The following is a 20,070-nucleotide window of genomic DNA, read 5'->3' on the forward strand; positions in this document are numbered from 1 at the left end:
AAACTGTCTGGCCAATGTTCTGTGGTGAATTGGCTGCCCAAGCAGGCTGATAAACAAACTCGGAACCCTGACTCTGCAGAATACAGCCCCATGTTATGCTACCCCAGGTGACAGGGAATATACATGTACCCTATTCCTGCTGCTCTGATGAGTGTAAAAGAGACACGATGAGGTGTGCAATAAGGATAACCTAAAAAGTAGCTTTGTATATATTTTGTCAGAATTCAAAAATATAGCATACATATTTACATTAGGTATGGTGACAACAGGATTTTTTTCATGTAAGTAATGTTGATTATGCTATAAATTATGTCCTATAGTACAGAATTAAATCTACATAAAAACTCAAGAGTCATTGAAATCTTTATTTTTATGGCTGATTGAGTAAAGTTTAATCTAACATTAAAACATGTCCGATAGTTGTCATCTTCCTACCAGGATTTATGGCGATTTTGAGACTTCATACTCGAATGTGGTTCTAACAAATAATAGCAGTCGCAGCTGTGATCATGTGAGCTAAAACACGACATACTACTGAGGCATACTGGTCGTTGTAGTGATGAGTTTTTAAGAGTGTGCTGAAAATGACCCAACTACAACTACATCCCCCGTCATCCAACGCAAGCTAATGATTTTCTCACTTCCGGTTAGCTTGGGAAAGACAGCGTACGAGCGGTCGGTGAAATTACTGATGTATTTGTGTAAAAGCACCGCATAATTTCCCAGCAACGTGTTATTCTGGAGTATATAAGGTCCATATTTGGGGGACAAAAATGGTAAATATGTCACAGATGAACAACGTAGTGTTTTTTTATGTACAATAGCATGTCACCGCTAGCTCGCCAACGTTACCATTTAGCTAGATAACCTACTCGATGTTAGAGAAATTGCCACAGATACGAAAACAGGATGCTATATCTCAGAAGCGAGTATAATAGCAGTAGTAAGAACAAATTAATCTAATGAAATCGCCTTAGCTTTTTCAGTGGCTGTAGAATACTAGGTCTGGTGATTTGACGTTAGCTAACCCATCAGATAATGCTGTTAGCCCCGTGTTGCATGTCTACAGTTTCATGGTAGGCATCCTTTGTTAACTCTGAACATTTAACATGAAATCAGAAAAGAGTGGCAGTTTGTAGTTTACAGTGAATCATCTCCATGCCTTACTACTTGATATAGATTCGTTCAGGCTGCTCCTGCTCTAATCTTATGTTGATCACTGTGATGTCCTCCTTTCGTGTACATCAGATCCGCTTCATCCTGATCCAGAATCGAGCCGGAAAGACACGACTTGCCAAATGGTACATGCAGTTTGATGATGATGAGAAACAGAAGCTGATTGAGGAAGTGCATGCAGTGGTAACTGTCAGGGACGCCAAGCACACCAACTTTGTGGAGGTATGAGGTTAATACATTAATGTATGCATGTATGTTTCAGTTTTATGACGTGCCTCAGTTTGTTATTTTGTTCAGTTTTTTTTTTTTTAAGTCTTGACAAGCAATCAAAATCACTCAAATCAATTTTCTGTATTAGAGACAGGGCTGTACCAACAGAACTTTTTCAACTAAAATATGATACAGATATTTGGGTTTAGGGAATATCAGCTGGTCCTCATAACCCATCTGATATCCATTTTCTCCACCTAAGTTGTGTGCCCACCTGTGTTGAAGAAACTGAGATCTTTCTTTAATGAGTAAGGCACAGAACATATAGTTGTCCTAGCATTATAAAACACAATTTAGATTACTTTAAACCAAAAAGTAGCCAACATGTCGACTGACAGACTGCTGATACAGGATGCAGTCTAATACCGTACAGCTAATTAGGGTCAGTATCAGGGCTGTATCAAATGTCTATTAGGGAAATGCATGTTTAAATTAAGCTGCTTTTATAGAATGTGACCTCCAAGGAGATAAGAGGACTCAATCTGTGTTGTTTTCATAGTTCAGGAACTTCAAGATTATTTACCGAAGATATGCTGGACTGTACTTTTGCATTTGTGTGGACGTGACGGATAACAACTTGGCATACCTCGAAGGAATCCACAACTTTGTTGAGGTAACTGACTCACACAACCCATGATATAAAGAGCTTCTCAGTAAGTGAACTATGATGATTCAGTTCTCATGGTCTGATTGTTTTCAGGTATCTGTTAATGATTTCCTTCAAAATTTCCCTTCCTCTCCCATCCTGCAGCTCCTAAAATAAAACCTACATTCTTGGCTAGAGTCTGTCATTGATTAATGTCTTCGGAAATTTTATCGTTTGGAACCAGAGTTTTATAATGCTATGTCAAATCATGCTGGAAAGTTACCCTCACCCCCTTGTTAAAAACAAATGGTCACTTATCACTGACTGAACAAACTCTGACATGACGAATATCAGACACTCACAAAGCCAGATAGGAAGCAAGACGTCCGCAATAATATTATGCAGACATTTTAATCAGATAAAGGATTACCGTTTCCTTGTAATGACAAACTGGTAATGTTCACGAGGGCACATGAAGACTTTTTTTTTCTCCTTTTTTCGTTTTGTTTTTTTGTTTACAGTCAGTAGATATTACTAACACTGCTTTCCAAATACTCTGTTTATTAGTGTAATGCAGAAGGAAACAAAGGGAACAATGAAAGTGTGACATCATAATATTACAGTTAAATGTTTTCTGCAAATCAGTTAAAGGGGTGTAGGTGGAGCTCAGGGAGGCGAATAAACTGGTCCCGTTGTTTATCTGGCCTGAATCAGTTATTGATAACTCATAACAAATATCAGCCAAAGACTATTTTGTTGGACAAGCTCATTTATGAACTACTTGATCAAAATACTGAAGGTACTGGTTTGGAAATGTAGTATAAGGGTGCTGTGATGTCGGCATTTCACAGTTCAGTTATGAGAGCCAGATCAGCTTGGTAAACAGTTATTAAAGTATCTCTATTTGCTGTTCCATTATGGTGTTACAGACGTCCTGGTAACAAAATATCTCAACAGTAACTTAGGTATAAACACAGCAAAAACACAAAAGTTCGATGAAATTTGTCAAAGGTTATGGCTTTTCATCAAAATGATTCAGCATCTCACCGGAATCTTAACTCTGTAATTTTATTAAGGTATCGAAAAAAGATTCTGTGTCTCATAGTTCCATCACTTGTGATTTAAATTGCAGCTTCTTTTTTAATTCAGTTCATTTTCAATGAAGAGCACTAACTTGAACTGTGTCCTTGAAATAAGATCTACTGTTTGTTTTTGGCTAAGACAAACAGACAATTTTTCAGGAGTGAAGGTCATTGGCTGTAATGTTTGACTATGATGAGTGCATGTAAGTACACTGTGAAATACACAGTTTAATATGGAGTTGAGTAGCAGAATAAAATGTTATACTGTAGATGTGTTTTTTGTTTTGTTTTTTTACATTTTAAAGCGTTTCAGTCACGTTAGGATAAATAGAGTTGATCTGGAGTTACTCACAGGAAAGCTTCATGGTACCTCAACAGCCACGTTAGCAAATTCTTAACAAGCAGTAAGTTGTTCAGCCTTTACAAATGACATTCTATCACTTTTTCAAATTGAAACGGGCTAAGACTAGAAGCACTAGTTTTAATTAGGCTTCTTTAATTGGATTTCCTTCAAGTGGAAACTAATTACCTTTATATCGTTACGTCGTCTCTAAAGTGGTCTGATTTGCTTTTCTTTGTTATCAGATGAATTAAACCCTTGAGTTCTTGACGCTTCCTCTCTGTCCTCTCAGGTGCTGAATGAGTATTTTCACAACGTGTGTGAATTGGATCTTGTATTCAACTTCTACAAGGTGAGAACATGACAAGACCTCTTTGTTTTTCCGTGAAATTCTCAAATGGCAGAACAAACATCTTGATGTGACGAGGACAAAAGACGGATGAGAAAATATTACGTTGGTTATAATGCCATAGCAACTGATATGTAGTTCACAACTACAGCAGTCATCCAGTGAAATTCAACTTAATGAGTTCGTCAGGGGTTGGAGGTAGTAGGAGGAAAAAAAACTGCTAAGCAACCAACACCTCTGAACATCCCAACTGCTGCTAATTACCTGAGGTGTCTGAACATCCACCCACATGCAAAATGGAAGCACTACCCACAGTTTTGTTTGATGTGTTGCAACCACACATTGAAAAATAGGGAGAAACAAATATTTTCTGACACTGTTACTGATCTGCTGCTGCTCAAACAAATCGATTTCACAAGTCGTCACCCAGGAAGCCTGATTAGTTCTGTCATTTACATCATGTTTATTCGTCTTCGCTAATTTTCTGCTGTGCGTTTAGCCATATACTGTTTACTTTTCCCATTTGATGACATAGTTTAGTCATGATGGCCACAGTCAGGCATGATGATATTATGATGCAATGTGGCAGGAAACCCAAGCCTTTCATGTGGGAAGGAGATAATATCACGTTGCTCTCAGTTAACAGTGGTGTGTGGTTTTGTCCTCTAATGCCTGCTGTCTAACGCCTGCTTTGGCCTCCAGGTGTACACGGTGGTGGATGAAATGTTCCTCGCAGGAGAAATCAGGGAGACCAGTCAGACCAAGGTCCTCAAGCAGCTTCTCATGCTCCAGTCGCTTGAGTAGAAAACAAACAACCTGTCCCATGTGTCCATTAATCTGCTGCCCCTGGCATCCTCCCCGTCTCCCTACTTCTACAGCAGCAGACTTCACACTTCCCTCAACTTCAGGAGGGGGAAGGTTATCTATACATTATATTGTTTACATATGGATGTTCAAGTAGCCTAATAAGTAATGGGAATCTGTATGTTGCAGTATTCTGTATCTGTTGTGCTGCTGCTGAAGTCACCCAGGATAAAGGCTAATGCAGTTCTGACGCCTCACCTGCAAGCTACAATTAACTACAAATTCTCTTTACTTTTTCCAAAGCCAGGGACTACAGAAGTTAGCTGTCATATTGAATATCATGTTAGTCTTTGCATTTATTGCTGTGCAGTGTGTAAACACGATGTACATTCACCTGTTCTCTCCCAGCCCTCCTCCTCCATCAACCTCAATGAATGGCACTACTGTAACTAACAAGCACCGTATACAAAGAGAACCCACCTAGAACAATAATCCAGGTGCATCAAGCACTTTGACGTACAACAGCCGCAGCCGTGTAAAATCTAGTCAATCAGTCTTATCATGGACGCTGTGCATTCTCACAGTACAAGCAAACTACAACTAGAAAGCCCTTTAGAGCAATTGACCCACTGTGGCAAGCTCATAATTGAATGGAGTGTACTTAGGATGAGTGCCATTTGGATGGTGTGTTATGGCAACCTGTGCTGTGTCAGACATCCTTATGGCTCACGATGAACAGCGGAGGGTTTCGCTTTCTCAGATGGCCGCGCTCAGGATGTTCAGATGTAATCATTACCATGGCATTTCCAAAAAAAAAAAAGATGCGATATTACTCTGCGTGACGTGGTGCTTGTTTGTCACACTTAGATCTCAAATACACTCAGATGGAAAAGAAATGAGATGAAAATATTTTCCATGAAGCAGTACTGTGAAGGTTGCTTTGTTTTGGTCTGTTCATAGGTCTCACTTGCGTATGTTGAATATTGTGACGTTAATGCATTCATTCATTCCAGAGAGGCTCCTGCACATATATGGCGCTGACAGTATTTACATGTCATGAAATTTGTCATAAAATATTTTGGCATTTTAAAGTCCAACATGCTTTGTGATCATTGACTATTACAATCCATTATAATGTTTGAAAATACCTGTCATACTTCTTAATTTTACCATATCCAGTCAAAGGGTATTTCAAATGTTCCTGTCGCTTCACTTTTTTTTTGTATTTTTTTTTAAAGATTGGATAATTGTTAAATATGTACTGCTTCCCTTTACATCCACCTGTGTGAGTATGAAGAGTTTTGTTATATTGTCTCCCTTCTCAACTACCCACATCAATATGTCCCAATATATGTAAATAAAATAAAGATGAAGTGATTAGTGAATGCCGCCTCTATTTATTCTCTACTGCAGATATTTGCGTTTTCACACTTAGACCCCATAGCAGTATGACATCAAGTGTCAAATTCATCAATAACTTCATTTATAACACCAAGGACAAAAAAAGCAAATGAATGAAACTTTCAGGACCATAAATGACCAGGTGACTCAGCCCCATCTAGTGGCAAAATGCAGCTGCTTCAGTAAATTGTGCAACTCAGTTATGAGGTCATCCTGACAGCCTAAGATCAATAAATCAGTCAATATATCCACTTCAGCTCCATTAAACCACTCAGGCTCTCACTGGATTGACCTGGGAACATAAATCCAGACAATTGGACAGAGAAGGCATTTACTCTTCATCATAGGAGTCCTCTGATATCCAAACCTCACTCTGACGCAAGTGAATGATGAACATCGATCCTTTTGTTAAATCTTGCCTACTCAACCACCAGATGTTGATCATAATTACACATATTCAGGATCTGCTGATGTATTTGAGAGCTATAATCAGAGTAAAAGCAGGAACCCAGAGTCACTAACAACCAGGAGAGGGTGATAGATTTTAACTGATTTTTTTTTTTTATACTGGGAATTCAATAATCATTACAATCAATAAGCAACACTCACTCTCAATAGACAATAGACAAATCTTGTTTACAGCACTCCAGATGTACAGTAGTATTTAAGTTGATTATACATTAGTTACTAAGCAACAACTGAGTTAATTACATCACTATAAAGTCAAAATAATGCAGATAATATGGCTATTTTCATGAATTCTTCAAATGAATTAAATCATAAATATGTAAGGGCTTGCCTCATCTGCAACAACTTGTCAACACGCGTGAGCTGCTGCTGCTGAAGCACCCCCCCCCCCCCGAACCCCCAGCTCAGGAAGTCAACATCCTGTCGTCATGATGTCAGCAGTGAGCAATAGACAAATCAAAACTAAGACAGCCAACGTTCTCTGAGGAGTGTTGTCTTGTCACGGCAGAATGGAGGAAATCAAACTCAGTTGTTATTTAGTACAATCGAAATCGAAAACAATTAAAATCTTTATTACAGAATATACTTCCAAGTAAAATAAAATGTACAGTTCTATAGTTACAGCATATAAACAAAAGTTTCAAAGTAAAAGTGCACTTGCAGAAGAAGACAAACTATCACACAATGCCAGTATGAAATGAAAACAATGTTTTGACTGTCTGAAATCACACGTGATCTTGTTTTCACAATTCCCTATCTTTCTTGCACTGAAGCTCAAATGCTACAGTTTGTCTGGGAGGCTAACACTCAGACTTTTTTTTTTTTTTTTTTAATTTCCTCTTTGCCAGGATGGTGTGACCTGCTCTCAGTGGCTTAGACACTAGCAGTGGGGTTGACTCAACATTAGGGTGGAAGTTTTGAGATATTTTTTCATTAGAAACATAACCTCATTCTAGTCCTGCAGCAGCACAAACCCTGACAGTGGTACGTGGAAAAAGAAAACATGTTTCAATGAAAATTCCCCATTTCTCTCTTGAGCAACGCAGGGTTTGTTCTAAGGAGAAGAAAACATCTGGTCGACAAGCTGTGTAATGGGGCAGGCTGCTGCATCTGTGCTTTGTAGAGAATTGAAAACTACGTGGAAGGTTAAAATCAGAGCCATGAATTGTATCAAGGCTCACGCACAGACTTGACTTTACAAAAAAAAAAAGAAAAAGTGTCCAGCCTACATGAGGGAACTGGGTGGGCGGCAGGAAAGTTTTCCAAACATGGCACTAAATACAAAACCAACTGTGGTTTACTGTGACGTCCTTTATACGGTATGTGCATGAGGAACATTATGAATCAAAGAGGTCAAGAGAGTGGAGGAAGAAAAAACAAAGAAGGCGGGTGAAACAACTGATAACCCTTTAACCTTCTACCGTAACAGAATCGGAGACTTAAACGTGAGCTTTTAAGAATTTGGAGTAAAACAAACAGCTAAATCTCTTCTTTTGTGCTTGTTCACTAACCCACAGCCTGATCTGTGCAGAAAATGGTGTGAGACACCACTGACAGTTGAGAGAAGATGTAACTGAGAATAATGCAAATCCATCATGTTGGGCATTTCACGAAGGCCAGAACTCTACTTGTAATAGCATATTTTAGTCAAACCCACAATTCCGATTGAAAGGTGCATATTTACATCTTTCATGACGCTTTTAAGTCACCAAGTTTGTTCAATCTGGAGAAGGTCTGAGAGGGGAAACGTACGAGTCAACAGATGCAGAAACCCTCAAAGCTGTGCAATGATTTCAATTTTTATACAGTATCTAAATACAAAACGTTTGCCAGTGAACACATTTAGGAGGTAACAATCAATGAAAGGATTGATTTATGCAAAGCATGGCTGAATGAAAATATGAATAAAAAGCAACATATCAATATTTTTTCTTTATGAATGTTAAAATGGAGGTGAATTATGAATCGTATCTGAAAAGGTTGGATGAAAAATAATTTATGAGCAATTATGTGCAAACAGAAAGTTTAAAAGGAACTTGTGTTACTAAAACCAGGATGAAAAGCACAGGGATAAAAAATAAAATTAAAAAAAAAAAAACGTGGCAGGGCAGCCCATACACACAACCCTCGACTTGTCCTGGTCTGGTAAGTAGCCCAGAAACCTATTTTCCAGGAGGATTCCTCTTCTTTATTATCCCATTTGTTCACACGAGGGGTTTCCCCATCCAGGTGCATGGGATAAGATGATCTCCTCAAAAGAGAGTCTTACCAGAGGTCAGGGGTCAGGGGTTGCAGTGATCTCCGCGACCACTCATCCAGGTGATCCAAGGTGTGCGAGACTGCAGGGAGAAGGGTCCCAAACACCCCAAAACACCTGGAGCTGAAATACACAGGAAGTGAGAAATACTCAGAGTAACTGCTGCAGCTTCAGGGGCTGAGGTGATAATAGACCACTGACCTGTATGGGACGTCCTGTCTGTGTGGGCCTGCAGGCTTGAGGTGAGCTTGGAATCCCAATCCTTAGCAATTACACTGCTGCTTATTCTGTGTGGCGTTTCCTCTCGGCTGTCGCAGCTGCCTCAAAGAAGCGTCCCCATACTGGATACCTGAACCCATCCTCTCTGGATCCAACTCTCCTTTTTAATGAAAACAATGAGAAATCAGTGACAATCCTCAAGGCAGCTCCGCTTGGCTTCATGTGCAGACAGCAAAATAAAACATCTCTGCATACTCAGACACACCTCTTCAGCAAATAAATACATGTACCTGAGTCTATCTTGTTAAGGATAGTGCGAGCGCACTTCAGGAAACCCTCCTCCACATTCTCCCCCGTCAGAGCGCTGGTCTCCAAGAACATCAACTCTGTGTGGGCAGAGAATAAGCACACTAGCAAAATGATGGGATGACATTCAACACGTACAAAACAAGAAGCACGAGATAATGCAGATGGAACAGCCGGTACCGTTCTCCTGAGCAAAGCGCGACGCCTCCAGGAAGGTCACCTCTCTGTCTGCGTCCAGGTCCTTCTTGTTACCACACAGGATAATAACAATGTTGGGGCTCGCCAGTGTCCGTGCGTCTGTCAGCCAGTTGGTCAGGGCGTTGTATGTCTCCCGGCTGATTACAGGACAAAGGGAACATCTTGTAATATTTACTGTATCCACATATCTGGCAGTGAGGACTTCACACACCTACTACCTCTGTCAACATCCTGTCTATCCAAATAATACCAACACTCATATGTGTACACACTCTGTCCATTTCTTCTGGAGTATATCCGGCCTGTAGTGTAGTCTGTACCTTCAATTCTTATTAGTCTCTCTATACTTAAAATATGTGGCTTCTTTTACTCAAACTGGGCATTTTTTCTCTTTTCTTTGAAGCACCCTAACCCCTTAGTGTATGAGTGCTGAAATGTGCTGAAGTTGCTACTAAGATATCATTTATAGGAAGAATCCTTTGCCTCCTCACTGATATGGTCTTTCAGCGAGAACAGTTTTGAAACTTTAAACAAAAAAACCCAAATCAGTTCGCTAGTTTAGAAGCTGGCCACTGTAGGGAGTCAAAACCAAACTTTTCTGGAAACCTCTCTGGGTTAAAGCCACCGGTCACCATGGAGACAGGACCCTGGTGTCTGTGGTAGCAAAAGGCCTGTGAGGTGAGCAGGAGGGTGTTGGTCAAGCAAAATGATGTGTAACAGCTGTATTCAAAAACAGCCAAAGGATGACATCATCCCTCAGTCACATTCCGCATGGGAGTTTGGTGTCTCTGCTATACTCTGATTCACTTAAACAATTTCTACTCCCCTCAGCTGTCCATCTTCCTGCTAACCTTTTCAACCATCCCACTCTCTTCTTGTCCGATCTCCCCATCCTCATGGTCCCTCATCCTACAATTTTCTGCCTCCATTGTCCCCATTGTTCCCTCCCTTAGGTGACACTTGCATTGAATTAATTTGTTTTCTGTCTGCTGTTTCTTGGCAAAACTAACTTTGGTACAGCCTCTGACACACACAGCATGTCTTGATGTGCATTTTGAAGTCCTGCATTGAACAACGTTGGTGGAAACAGCAAAATTTGAAAAAATACAACAACAACAACAACAAACACACCAGACATTATCTGCAAAATACTGGTAAAGTAGATTGTACGTTTGGGATCAAATTTTCATGCGATTCTTACCTGGTGATATCATAGACAAGGAGTGCTCCGGCTGCTCCTCTATAGTAGCTGCGTGTCACAGAACTGAGGAAGGAACATGGAGATCTTAGTTAAAACATATATTCACAATATTCTTATCATTAGCAGGTGATATGTGGCGTAGGAAGCTGAAGGAGACAGCAAGCAAGGGACACAGTGGGAGGTTACCGGAAACGTTCCTGCCCAGCAGTGTCCCAGATTTGTAGTTTGACCGTCTTGCCACCAACATTAACCACTCTGGAACCAAACTCCACGCCGATGGTGTGGTTGGAATCCTGTTTGACTGCATTAAGATAGAGAGAGGGAAGAGAGAAAGCAAGAGAAACTGTATTAATGCCACTGTGCATTTTTCCTCCAGCAAAACTTCATAAGTTCTGTCATAAGGGATGCAACATTTCCACCTTTATTCTCAGAACCTTTATTTGGTTATATAATATGACTGCGTGTAGTGCTTGTGTAAAAGATGCTGTTATCTTCAAGCAGCTCATATCCACATCAGAGGACTAGAGGGGGTTCAGAGGGAGATTAACGCTGTCACCGTGCCCTCTCTCTCTCTTTCTGTTAACAGCACAGGGACCCAATTCATCTTAAATTTAATTAACATAGGCATGTGTTTGGATAAGTGTTTTTACACTTTTTTAATTTACCCTAAAACAGGATTTAAAACCACTATGAGCGTATGGCTGGATCACCTTCCCTAGTTTCAAGTTAGGTTGTAAGAAATGTATTTAGTATTTTGAATGTTCTTTATAGTGACTTAGTGCTAGTAGTATTTGGCTGACAGACAAACTTATTCTGTTGTTTGAGTCTTGGTGGCGGTCAATGAATAACTCATCTTGTTTGGCTATGATTATGTGGGGGTTTATTTGATGTGCGAAGCCTGGCAACTCGTGAAATAAACAGCACTAATTACACAGCTGTGTCAATTTCTGTGTCGATGTAATGACACAATTACATATTCACCATCATGCGTCCCTGATGTGAAGCTTTAATTAGGGAAAACTTACACTTGTTTTCAATGAACTGGTGGAGGAGGCAGGATTTCCCCGTTCCAGCGCTGCCAATCACCAAGAACTTAAAGAGGAAGTCTGAGAGGAGAGGAGGTAGAGATCAATGCCAGACCCAAGAGAATCTCAACCTTTAGCTCCTCAGCCTTCCATCACCAGAGAAAATCATTTAAATTACATTGAGCTACAACTTTAAGCAACCCTGAATTAACCTAAATTACAAATCATCAAGCCCAGCATGTAGTGAGCGCATGATAATATACTTCTCGAGACTACTTTAATTTTGACTGAGGTGTAAGGCCTTGTTCAGTCTGCAGGGAAATCTAATTTGCTTTTCAAATCGGGCCTTTTTCTCAAACACTGTCATTATCGGCATGTGATGAGATCAGATTTGTTTTGTTTAAACATCGCCAACCTGTCTACAAGAAGACATAAACATAAAGGCAACCAGTATCAGTGGCTTGTGAGCAATAGTAATGAAATCCAATGTGAGTGTGCACAGTGTTTACACTGGGAAATATCTGTAGAAATCTAAATGGAATAAGATTGCAAACCACCTCCAAATTTGGGTTTACAAAAAACATAAAATAAAATAATATCATGTGGTTTTTGAATGTTCAGAAAGTCTAAAATTCATCTAAATATTTAAGTGGACAGTCTGAACAAGGCCTGGTTGAGAGTAACGGACTCACACAAAGATTCAGTGACCAGCTGGTTGCGTCGATGTTGGATAGACCAAATCTAAATGATACAGAACCCACATGACCTCTGGCATGCAACAACATTCACCATAGCAAGCACTTGTGACCAGAGATACACTATTTATACACACAGGCTGTGCAGAAGTTCTGAATAAATCCATTAAATCCATTATCAGAAAAAAAAGGCTAGCATCAAATTGTAATACGGTCAACTGCAAAATCTAAAATGCAAACAAAAAATGATTTCCATTCAAATCACAAATCGTATCCCAATAATAACAATAAAAGTCTGACTTTCTGGAAGACTGCTCAGCACATTGAAATGGAATATTGATGAGATTTAATAAGTGTATGTAAATGATGGGTTTATGCATTCGATATGAATGTACTGAAAGTAAGAAATCTTAAAGTGCTATTTCTGAGACTGGCGGTGAACTACATCATTCATTAGGGACTGCTTCTGTTTGATTTGAAAACAGTAAGCTATCTTAGTTGAAGCTTAAGAGCTGCTCTACAGGCACAAGTGTCATTCTGCCACATGATAAGTGAATCTGTTGGATTATATACCAGGAAACAGGCAGTGATATTCAGCGCCACACAAGGTCACAAGAGGTAGCAGTTACTTTGGAGAAAAAAAAAGGCGGAGAAGTGAGGATTGATCTTTAGCCCGAGTTTGACATTTAAACTTATAATGCTAGCTCTCTTGAAACCACCTTCATTGGAGAACACACATTGCCGCCGCCAGCTCAGTTTATTGTGCTATTTGTTTGTGTAAGTGGGTGTTTTGTCAAGCAACATGAAGTAGAGGTCAAATTCATGGTAACCCAATGGCTGCAGCAGAGTAAAGGTGCCAACACACACTTTTTCTTCACACAGCCTTAGATCTCCACCACATGTTGTCAAGAACCATGACGGCAGGGCTGACAGCATCCAAAGCTAACAGCTCTGTTTTAAAAGCTTACCTCAGCATCTTCCAAGACATCATATATTCCCCTTACGGGATCTACATACAACAATCAAGCTGTCAGTATGTCAAAGCAAGGGGAAGGGAGGAGAGCCGTGCTGCCTTCTCAACAGCAGCCTATGGGGCTATTGTGTTCTTTTCACATCAATATTAAATAACCCCTGAGGGAACAGACGAACACTGTTTTGTGCGTTCAGTTACTGTGACAACATTTAACACACTGATCTGCCAAAGTTGTCTGTTTGATGTGTTTTCTGAAGGATTAACAAAGGGCAGAGGACAGGCAGTGTTTGCCTTTTTGTGTATGGATCTGTTAAACCCAAAACTGCAACACAAATTGGAGGTGAGGAAGAAATTTGATCAGATTTTCTATTAAAATGAAATATGAAGCACTTGCCAAAATCAATGCAATAAATATCTTTTTTTTCAACATATGCTGCCAATCACTAAATTTCCAACTTTAAGAATTCCGAAATTTTCACAGTAATTTATAGTAGTGCGGCAGGATTCAACGATTTGCAATAGCAATGTCAGCCTGCGCATTTATATGACTGCAAAAAAAGTAAACAATTCAACCTTCAATATTAATGCACAAGTTTTGTAAAAATAACTTAAAAACTTTATTAAACACCATCAATTTTTTTAAGTGAGTACATTTGAGTTGAAAAATTAATAATTCAAAACAAATGTGTGTACTCACTGTACAATTTATAATGCAAAACTATACTAAAAAATGAACAATAATAACCATGTACTTGTTGTGCTTTTTATTCCAGTTCAACGGTGGGCCCTCCAGAAAAGGAGGAGACAGCAAAGGAAACAGAAGGCAGAAAAATCAATAAAATGCCATTATAGCTACCATTAGTGCAGGCACTTTTACATAAATAGTTCCCACTAGGATAAAGTTTCTTGAAAGGGATGAAGGAGACAGAACAAGTCGAAACAGATGGACAGGCATGTGTGTGTGCGCCAGTGAGAGAGAGAGAGAGAGAGAGAGAGAGAGAGAGAGAGAGAGAGAGAGAGAGAGAGAGAGAGAGAGAGAGAGAGTGTGTGTCAGGAGAGAGTGATGATGATGGTGTGCCATTTCAAAACAACAACGTGTCTGGCCTATTGTGGTAATGATACTACCAATCAGTCATGCTATATTAATTCACGCAGAACAGCAGTACATAAATGTCAGCAGTACTCGTGGTTACTCATATCACTGCTCACTACGACAGTAGGTGCCTGTCTCTAGATTGTTCACAGGGATGGTGAATCCCCCCCACCTCCACGTGAATGACTGATCTACAAGTAAGTCAAGCTTTGTCAGCCACAGCTATCAAACTTCTTCACACAGGCCTGGCAGCTTCTAGCTTTTAGCTAGCTCTGAAGTAAAAATGCACAGCTCTTACGACTGAAAACCGTTATTGCAGTTTGCAAGGTCACACAATCTTCGCTTACGGCAAGCTCAGGCTCCCTCAGCGTTTGTCCGGAAATCCTTCATGCATCGACATGTTCCAGATCTCAGCTTTGCGTCTGAAGTTTGTCCAACTTTCATCTGGAATTGTATCACCATCTGTTCTGACCGATTACGGAAGCAAATGACCACAGTCATTATAGAACAGAGGTGTCAATTATTACAGAAGAAGCACACATATATTGCGACAGTTTCTTTAAATGAAACGTCAGGGCCAGACATTGGTTATCACTGTTAGAGACATGCCAGGCTACCTAGCCGTAGCTAACCAACTAGCAAGGTTGCGGAGAGCCAGTCAGTCACATCAGACATAGAGCTGTGTGTCTCTGTGTTAAATATTATCAGCTAGCAAGCATGATATTAAGTTACAGTCAACTGACCCGGACAAACATACCGTATGTCTCAGACATGTTGGCCCCCGCTGTTTTAAGGACTCAAGCGAACCTTTTTACTGTTCCCCCGCTATGACAGCTGTTTCTCCGGGCTTCCACCTTTCGACGGTGTTTATCTGCGATGCTAGAGGATTCTCTGATCCCCTCTGAGCTTCCTTTACTTTGACCACAAGCAAACGCGGCTGCGTGCTACGTCACTTGATGTCTCGTGCTGCATTCAAGGGATGATGGCAAGGTAGGAATTTTTTATGGAAGAGCAAACGTTACCGATAAAACGATAAAAAAAACCATCGGGTTTCCTTTTCTTTCTTTCTTTTTTGTTAACTTAAGTGCTACAACTACAACCCTCTTCTGGTATCTTCATACCGGTGTCATCTCAGTTTTCTGCTGGAGAGAGATGTTTTTTATGTCAGAAGATCAGCGCAAAAACAGTACATCATAAATCTCTTCATCATCTTCGATAAATTGTAAATTCACTCAAAGTAAACAGCAAAAAATATTTATTTAGAATATTCTTAAATGGACAGCAACAATAGATATAACCCATTCAGCACTGTGCAAATCCTAAAGCTGAAAAGACTCTCAAAATGTAAATTTATATACCTGAACTGATGAGCATCTGTAGTTTTTCTTTCTTTTAATTCATTTATATCTGTAACTAACTACCCCTGGTAGATAATCTGTGTTTGTGGTATGTTTGGTCATGATTTGCAAAGTTTTTTCAGTCCTCAACTCTTCCGTCTTTTAGTCTTTCCCTCTTCAGATCTTTTTTTTTTTTTTTCTTTTTGGAATACCATTCAGTTAGTTGCTTGCATAGGATCACTTTGTACCTTTTGTAATGATTTCTTTGGTGATTTCTTTAAAATGAAACAGGTGTGTCAAACATTTTATGTTCTCGACAACTGCTTGTGAGCAAAAACATTGAGGCTTTGTTCTGGTTTCCGTTTCCTGATCTAAAACATTGATATGATATTCCAGAATTTCAACATTTTTGACTGATGTGTTTCATGTACACAGTACATCGTATCTCAAGACAGGCCCTGTGCACACCTGCTATTGAGATTCGTCCTGAATGATCTGATCACAAGTGTTCAGCCAAATGAAACACACTCCTGAAGCACCTTGATTGGAATTCTAACCGCCAAAAACTTGGAGCTGTGCTGCCTGAATTCAATCAATATTTAGACTGTGATGCCAGAGGCAACAAAAGTTAGACATTGTTTATCCAATTCTATTCTTTTTTTCTTTCTTTCTTTCTTTTTTTTAACTTCTCGAGACCACAATGCATGACACGTTTCTCGTATTAAATATAGGCAATAATGTATTTTGTATGTACTGTTATCTGTGTTCAAGTTTGCATTTCTGTTCCATAATTTTTTTAGCTGTTGCAGAGTGGATATTTTTGCATTCTTCTTCTATTTCATTATTATTTCTCAATGTTTATACGCTATATAGTTGAGGGAGGGCACTTACATTATACCCATGTTCCCTCTGAGAATCAATAAATTATTTCTTATTCTGATCTTTTGTTTTCAGCACAAAGATTATGTCCTCACATACAGAACACAGAGGCAGTATTAGCAACACCAGTATTGTCATTATCAATTAAACCAGCAAGTTTTCTTTTAAAAATCCATCTGTGTGCTGGTCAGAATTTTTTCTTTCAATCATTGAACATTGATGAAATATTTTGGGCATGATGTTAAGGGCAGCAAGCCCTAAAAACAACTCCCTAACTGACTGACTGACTGGCAAACTGGCAAAGCTGAGGCGCGTCTATGCTGTAGAGTTTTGTCTTCTATGTCAACCACGGGCGTGCAGCACGAAGGGGAAGAGAGTTTTGTGTTCAACTTTGCCTGCTCTTAAGCTCTAAAGTGGTCCCAAAGTGGTACTAGTGTTGAGGATTGTTTTTCTGTTGACTTTTATATCTAGTGGTCTCTAAAAGCTGAAACACCAGTGATTTAATTATCAGAAGATTGGTTTTGCCCTCATCATCTGGGGGCGGGGGGGGGGGGGGGGTGCCAGTCAGTGAGATTGTTTGTTTAAGTTATCCATCCATCCATCCATCCATCCATCCATTTTCTACTGCTTATCCTGTTTAGGGTCACGGGGGGCTGGAGCCTATCCCAGCAGCCTTCGGGGATGAGGCAGGGTTCACCCTGGACAGGTCACCAGTCCATCGCAGGGCCAAAACACAGAGACGAACAACCATTCACACTCACAGTCACACCTACGGTCAATTTAGAGTATCAGTCAGCCTCGTCCCCTCTTGATGTCTTGGAGACTGTGGGAGAAAGCTGGAGTACCTGGAGAGAACCCACGCACGCACAGGGAGAACATGCAGACTCCACACAGAAAGACCGGAACCTTCTTGCTGTGAGGCGACAGTACTAATCACTGTACAACCATGCTTCCCACTCTGATGTTGCTTTACATTAATGTTGTCATTTACTGAATAAAGATCCACTGATATTTTGACACTCAGTGGTGTGTTTGTCATCCCTCAGCCTTCTATGGTACCTGGGGTATATGGCTTTATTTAAAGCCTCACTAATCTTGGACAAAGATTCTTAAAACCCAAATTTAATCCACAATTCAAACATCTGAAAATACGAGCGACAGGTTTTGCTCTTACAACTGCAGTTAAAACATCTCTAACTGAACCATGTCATGTGTTTTACTACTTCCGTACTCTTCAAAGATTAATTTTACTGAACCACTTCTGAAAACACATGAACATATAATACTGTACCGTATTTACTAATACGCACTATGGACCCAACTACATACTGATCTGTGAAATAATTTTTCCACTCTTTAGCTGTTGGATCATGTGTTTAGGCAACATACTGGGATTACCCCCCTTTTGGTTGTCGTTCTGTGCATTTGTAGGTGCAACAATAAGCCACAGGGTGGCAGGCAAAGGTAAGGTGACTTTGGGTCTTGAGTTTACAGACTGCAAAAGTAGATTTGAACCCACAAAGGACGTAAAACATAACATGATATTTTGCGGTTATGTGTATTTCTTGATCTGTTGGACTTTTTTTCTTCATCTTTATGGGAATTGATATGGTGCTGGTATTTATCTTAAGAAATAAAGGAAAGGTTAAAAAAAAGAAAAATTAAAGAAGTGAAAGTAAAGTACAAATTGCCTTTTTAAAGTAATATGTAATGCCAGCATTATGCATTCAGGTGTTGTCTTTGGTTATCATGACTACTTCTTCTGACTTGTCTTTTGAGGTTTTTCAGGAATGTCTGTTATGTACCTTTTTTTCATTCATCACCTTTTTGTATCTCCATACACAAACACACAGACACACTCCCAGAGCTAAGGGCGTGGAGTGCTAGGCTGCCCGGAGGCAACAGGTGATAAATTACACAGCCTTCCACTCGGCTAATATCTCTCCTAGTTCCTCCCTGCCTTTGTTCCGCTTTGGCAGATCCCCTCATCCTCCCTGGCCTTGTTAAAAGCTCTTTTCACTAAGATTAAAGCCAGAAGGGAACACAAGACTTGGCGTCGTGTGGGGGCAAGGATGTTTTCCTAAGGTGGGCTACAAGAAAGGACAGCCTCAAAGGTGTGCAGCAAGCAGAAAAAAAGACAGGGGCTGCTGCTTCCGTTAGTTGCTCTGCTTACCTTTGAGAGTGTCTTATGCTCATTGTTGCTTTCTTGTCCTCTTGTCTAAAGCCGCTGTCATCATCACAACAGATGTTTGCTTGATTTGCATTGCAAACAGGTTGGGGTTCTGGGGGAGAGTTTGACCTTGGACTATTGAGACCTGCTGGACTCACGTACTTCAAGAGACACATGGCAAGAGAAAAATACATGTGAGGGGAGGAGGAGGAATTCAAGATCAAACCAGATGTGTTAATGGTGATCACAGAGGGAAACCCCCTCATAAATTCAGCGACATTCACAATGTTTACAACAAACAATGACTCATTTTCCAGGATGAATCACTTCTTAGGAAAGGTGAGCTCTGTTGTTGTTGGCTGACATCACCTTCAGTACAAAGGTATCACATAAAAAAACATACTGCCCAGTCAATAAAACAGGGAAATTATTGATATCCTGCTGATTTAAACTAAGGCTTTCTCTGGAACACAGCTTATAAAAAAACCATGATGCCAGAAACATCATAAAGTGTGAAAGCATTAATGATTACAAGAAAAAGGTTGCACATAATAACTAGAAGTGACAAACTTCACCTACAGAGGAGCTGTGATTGCAGCAACATTTTAAGCATATTGTAAGCACCAAAATTCTGTCAAAAACTGAATGGGGAACTCAGATGGGCGTGTATTTGCACTGGAATTTAGAACAAACAGTACAGGTCTGATTTAGACAAGGTTGGAATGGGCGGGGTTTTTTGTGCTCTTACACAGTTGCACTTGTGCAAGTCGCTTGCAAGTACCTACTCAAGTTCGACTTGAATAATTATGCTATTTAGAATCTGGTTTATCTGAAATACTTTAAACAGAGGAAAAGCTGTATGGCAAATCTTTGAAATAGAGAAATGTGTGAGAATAATAATAATAACCTAAAGTCATACTGGCGGGGGGGGGGGTGTACAAAAAAAGGTCCCCTTTAGATATTTGATGTTTAGTTATCTTAAATTTTTCCCTAATTTACAGGCTGGGCACCCCTAACAATCCCCCACAAATCACAAATACAGTCAACTAGAGATTTTAGAGTGCGAATGAGAGAGAGAGAAAGATTTTGCATGAACACGCGCTTCCTCTTCATGCACTGTAGGCTCTCAAGTCCATAGGTGGTCGTAAGGAGACTTGAGATGAGACCAAGCTTCATAGGAACAGAGGAAAGTCAATGAACTCAAAAGTCTAAAACCAAAACAGCGACGATAGGGGCATCCC

The 20,070-nt window shown here is 39.9% G+C and overlaps 2 protein-coding genes across 2 annotated transcripts; one reads left to right on the plus strand and one right to left on the minus strand.

The window, feature by feature from the left end:
• Positions 1–616: 616 nt before the first annotated feature.
• ap2s1 (adaptor related protein complex 2 subunit sigma 1) lies at positions 617–5,985 on the plus strand. Its single transcript, XM_086216248.1, has 5 exons — positions 617–776; positions 1,249–1,398; positions 1,946–2,059; positions 3,747–3,806; positions 4,506–5,985. Exons 1-5 carry the CDS (start codon positions 774–776, stop codon positions 4,605–4,607), a joined length of 429 nt encoding a protein of 142 aa, XP_086072374.1. The 5' UTR covers positions 617–773; the 3' UTR covers positions 4,608–5,985.
• A 76-nt stretch (positions 5,986–6,061) lies between these two features.
• Positions 6,062–15,355, minus strand: rab4b (RAB4B, member RAS oncogene family). The gene is made up of 8 exons (XM_086216247.1): positions 15,201–15,355; positions 11,683–11,763; positions 10,844–10,958; positions 10,658–10,720; positions 9,439–9,593; positions 9,243–9,338; positions 8,935–9,112; positions 6,062–8,856 (listed from the first exon to the last, which is right to left on the minus strand). Exons 1-7 carry the CDS (start codon positions 15,214–15,216, stop codon positions 8,997–8,999), a joined length of 642 nt encoding a protein of 213 aa, XP_086072373.1. The 5' UTR covers positions 15,217–15,355; the 3' UTR covers positions 6,062–8,856; positions 8,935–8,996.
• Between the last annotated feature and the right edge of the window lie 4,715 nt (positions 15,356–20,070).

This window comes from Aulostomus chinensis, chromosome 10 (assembly GCF_037954235.1).
Source record: "Aulostomus chinensis isolate RoL2024-O1b breed Wild chromosome 10, RoL_Achi_v1.0, whole genome shotgun sequence".
Taxonomy (NCBI): Eukaryota; Metazoa; Chordata; class Actinopteri; order Syngnathiformes; family Aulostomidae; genus Aulostomus; species Aulostomus chinensis.